Source organism: Phoenix dactylifera, chromosome 14 (genome assembly GCF_051530095.1).
Source record: "Phoenix dactylifera cultivar Ajwa chromosome 14, Ajwa_hap1_PhDact_Kaust_v1.1, whole genome shotgun sequence".
Lineage (NCBI taxonomy): Eukaryota > Viridiplantae > Streptophyta > Magnoliopsida > Arecales > Arecaceae > Phoenix > Phoenix dactylifera.
In genome coordinates this window covers 13,132,716-13,136,405 of record NC_143203.1, presented here as the reverse complement: position 1 = coordinate 13,136,405, position 3,690 = coordinate 13,132,716, and the positions used below count along the sequence as shown (strand labels likewise).

At 43.7% G+C, this 3,690-nt stretch overlaps 1 protein-coding gene across 1 annotated transcript; it reads right to left on the bottom strand.

The window, feature by feature from the left end:
- Positions 1–1,013: 1,013 nt before the first annotated feature.
- On the bottom strand, positions 1,014–2,762 carry LOC103720549 (protein G1-like1). Its single transcript, XM_008810306.6, has 2 exons — positions 2,622–2,762; positions 1,014–2,001 (listed from the first exon to the last, which is right to left on the bottom strand). The coding sequence occupies exon 2, from the start codon at positions 1,876–1,878 to the stop codon at positions 1,186–1,188; it is 693 nt and encodes a 230-aa protein (XP_008808528.2). The 5' UTR covers positions 1,879–2,001; positions 2,622–2,762; the 3' UTR covers positions 1,014–1,185.
- Between the last annotated feature and the right edge of the window lie 928 nt (positions 2,763–3,690).

Here is a 3,690-nt window from a genome sequence, read left to right as displayed (position 1 = left end):
AAAAATTGTGAGATGCTTCTTTAATTTCATATCCGCGAGTCCATAAGTCTTATCATGCATTTACAAGCACGCATGAATTTTTTTTGGCTTTCCGTATCTTAAAAGGAAATGAAGCATTCTGCTGTCCGCCAACAAGGATCAAGTAGAGGGGGACAAGAACTGACAGACTGCAGACTCAAAGCATGTATGCGTGCGAGCCACCCTTAACTAGCTCACTCCGTTTTAATGCCAATATTATCTATAGTATTGCAAAATAAGTCTCAATTTAGTTCACATATAGTCCATGTTTAAGGCATCAATAAAAACATATAGTTACATATTTGTGTTGATAGAAGATGATAAATGGAAAAAAAATAGGAGGAATCTTTTTTAAAAATAGGATGGAATTAAATGATACAAATTATGGATCTCTTAAAAGGCAGGGCAGTATTGAGAGAGCAAACTGTTTCGTTTCAGTTGTTTGACCCTCTCTCGGATTCAGAAAGCAACGAGCAAACCGCTGTCACAACAAAAACTTTTGCTATACACTTTGTAATGCCAACAGAAATAAATAGTGATTTTTTTGTGTGGTTGTGGTTGAATTAAGAAAGAAGGAGAGAGAGGGAAATAATCATTGTTTATGTAATAAACGATTGGCGAGAACCCAATTCATCAAAGAAAGAACCACAACTGATATTACTGTATCATTTTTTGTGTGTGAAGAAAAAGAATTCAGATCAGGTTCTACTACTTATAAGCACTCATATGCAACACCTTATTGGCTCTTATTACTCTAAAACAACTTTTAAAGGAAAAACAAAATAAGCTAGACAAATAAATTGCTATATCTAACAATTATTTGGGAGCTATTCAAAACTACAATCTTCCAACCTCATATTAATCCAAATAAAAACCAAAGAAACTAAAAAAACGTACACACACACATAAACAAAAAGATCAATGTGCAAACATCACTGCATCTACACACAAAAAGCAAGGGGAAAAAAGCGTCCAAACTTCATGCACAGAACATATGCATCTAAACGACCATAAACATGAGATACATTCAATGAGCTACATAGAATTGTCTGTTAAACATAGAGAAAAACAGCTAGTACGCCAACCTTCAGAGAGTGCACCACACGCGAAGATCACACTGACCTTCACATTATAACTAGAAAGGACTCTTACGTGCAAACAAAATACCTAATTAAGCACTGATAATGGTATCATACCGCTGCAAGAGCGAGCCTCTGCGACGGCCATGATCAGCTCATGGCGGCCACCAGTCTCCCCGGCCGGCATCGTGAGATGCGCATGGAGGTGGACTGGGTGTCCCCCACTGACCGAATTCAAGTCGGGCCGGGCAATGGCAGCAGCTGTCGCGGGGGCCGGCAGCGACAAGTCATGGCCCTGCTGCGGTGGAGATGCCCGCTTTCTTCTCTTTTTCTCATAGGCTATCCCCCTTGCCTTGGCCTGGCTGTCCCTGACCTCCCTGAGGTACAGACGGACAGCCCGGGACCCGAAGGGGTTGACCTCCGGCTGGCCACCATTCTCCTCAAAGGCCGCACGGAGGCGGCCGATGAGTGCATCGAGGCTGCCCCAGGCCTGCCGGAGGGGACATGGGCATGGGGCCGGGGGCTGTGGGTTGCCGAAGAATGGGCATCCGATGGTGTGCACCTTGGTCTTGCCGAACTGGTCTAGGTAGCGGAGGAACTCGAGCACATGGGCGCCGCTGCACCGGGAGAGTGTAAGCGGCGGGCGGTGGTTCAGGAGGTACTGGCCAAAAGTGTTCCAGTCACGGCGCTTCTGGGACTCATACCGGCTCGGCCGCCCGCCGTAGGGGGCAGCTGAATTGGCCGAGCTGCTGGTCCTGGAGATCGCTCCGGCGCACAACATACTTTGATGGTTTTCCTTAACTTGAGCACCGGTTGCTGTTGCTGCTGCTGCTGCTGCTGCTGCTGATGGAGGCTTCTGCTAACAATTCAGCAATCCAAGACTTTGGGTTTGGGGCTGGTCCCTCTGGTCAATGAGAAATGAAAATTTATTCAGTGCAACCTATATATACCAAGAGAAAAATTGAATTTATAATTTATTTCTTTTTAATAACGCTGAGATCAGTCAACTATATCCTGAGCTAGAAAATGGGCTTTTGCTTAGATTTAAAGAAATCAATTTGCAACAAGAAAACAGAGAGGCTTCCAGGCAGAAAAGCTAAAGAAACTAAAGAAAGAGGAGAAGGTCTTGGGTTCTGGGATATTTCAGCGTTCAAAACTTAGGGTTTCAGGTTTCTTTCTCTGATCTAAGAGATCTCTTTAAGTGCAACCTTCCAAATAAAAACTGGGCTTCCCTTAGCTCAGATTACCTATTTTATTCCAAGTAAAATGGTTTTCTTCCGAAGGACTTTGTGAGCGTCTCCATAAATAAAAAGGGAAAAAAAAACATTTTTAAACACAAAAGCTAAAGGAAAAAGCTCATCTGAATGGATCTAGGGAATTTAATTGTCAGCGACTACTAAAAAATAGGCTAGGCTTTCCGACCCCAAAATCTCTCCATAGTTTCCAAGCTGAGGTGGTCTTCTTTGGTGATCCGTATATATATCTATATATGAAGGAAGAAAGCAAGGCTTTTATGGTACTTACTTGATATCCATACATGGGACAGAAGAAAAGAAGATCAAATCATGAATCTCCAAAGCCCTTCCATTCTTTTGGGTGTAAATAGGAACTGGGTACAAATCAAACCAAACAAAGAGATTGGTCAGAATAGGATGGATAAGACCTTTCCTGGAGTGAGGAAGAAACGAGCGCAGAAAGGATGGGGAGATACGGAGATGGTGGGGAAAGGGAAGCGCAATAAAGAGCTGGTAAGTGCTGTAGACGATGTGGGATGAAGAAAGGCTCAAGGTATGAGGTCTTCAAAAGCTTCAAGTTTTTGGGGCTAAAGAGGATGTGGGTGCAAGTCTACAAGACAAGACCTAGAAGCAATAGGAGGGGCGAGGAGGGGAACCAAAAAGAGGTGGGTAATGAAAGCAAAAACGGCATGGACTAAATAGAGGGAGAGAGTACCAAAGGAAAAAAAGAAAAAAAAAACGGAAGATAAAATATATAAAAATCGAAAGAGATACGATAAATAAGAGGTTATATAATTCACTATGTATTTATTGCATCAAATGATAGAAAGAAACTTGAAAATTAAGTTGAAAAGAGTTAGAAGCGTAGGGAAGAATGAAAAGTAGAGTAAGAAAAAGGCCAAGGAGTTGGGAAGTGAAAGGACTGCTATGTACAGTATTTGATTGATTTTTTTGGGGGAGGTGAGCAGCGGAGAGGAGGGAAAAGAGCGCAGGGGGAGAGGAAGGTGGGAGACAAAAGGGGGCCCCACCCGTGGGGGGGGTGCGGGTTCTATCTTTCGCGACACGTAATGATTGATCTTCGTTCGCCCCATCAGCCGTTGGATCATATCTCGCACACATATCAAAGCACTTCTAACCCTCTTCTTCGCCTGCTTGCACGGATTTCGTAGCGGCTATTGGACGATCCAACAGTGCATGGTGCAAAAAAAAGACGACCTTCACGCGAAAAAGTGTACGACTCGAACCCCCCCTACGTGTGACGATTCGCTCCACACACAACACAAAACGTCACTTCAGGATATTACGTGCTCTGCTTCCACGTTGCAGTTGCCTCATTTGCTCGGCCCACCTCATCCAAT

Bases quoted from the DNA above. Each gene is read 5' to 3' on its own strand.
- LOC103720549 (XM_008810306.6), bottom strand. From the start codon at position 1,878: ATGTTGTGCGCCGGAGCGATCTCCAGGACCAGCAGCTCGGCCAATTCA.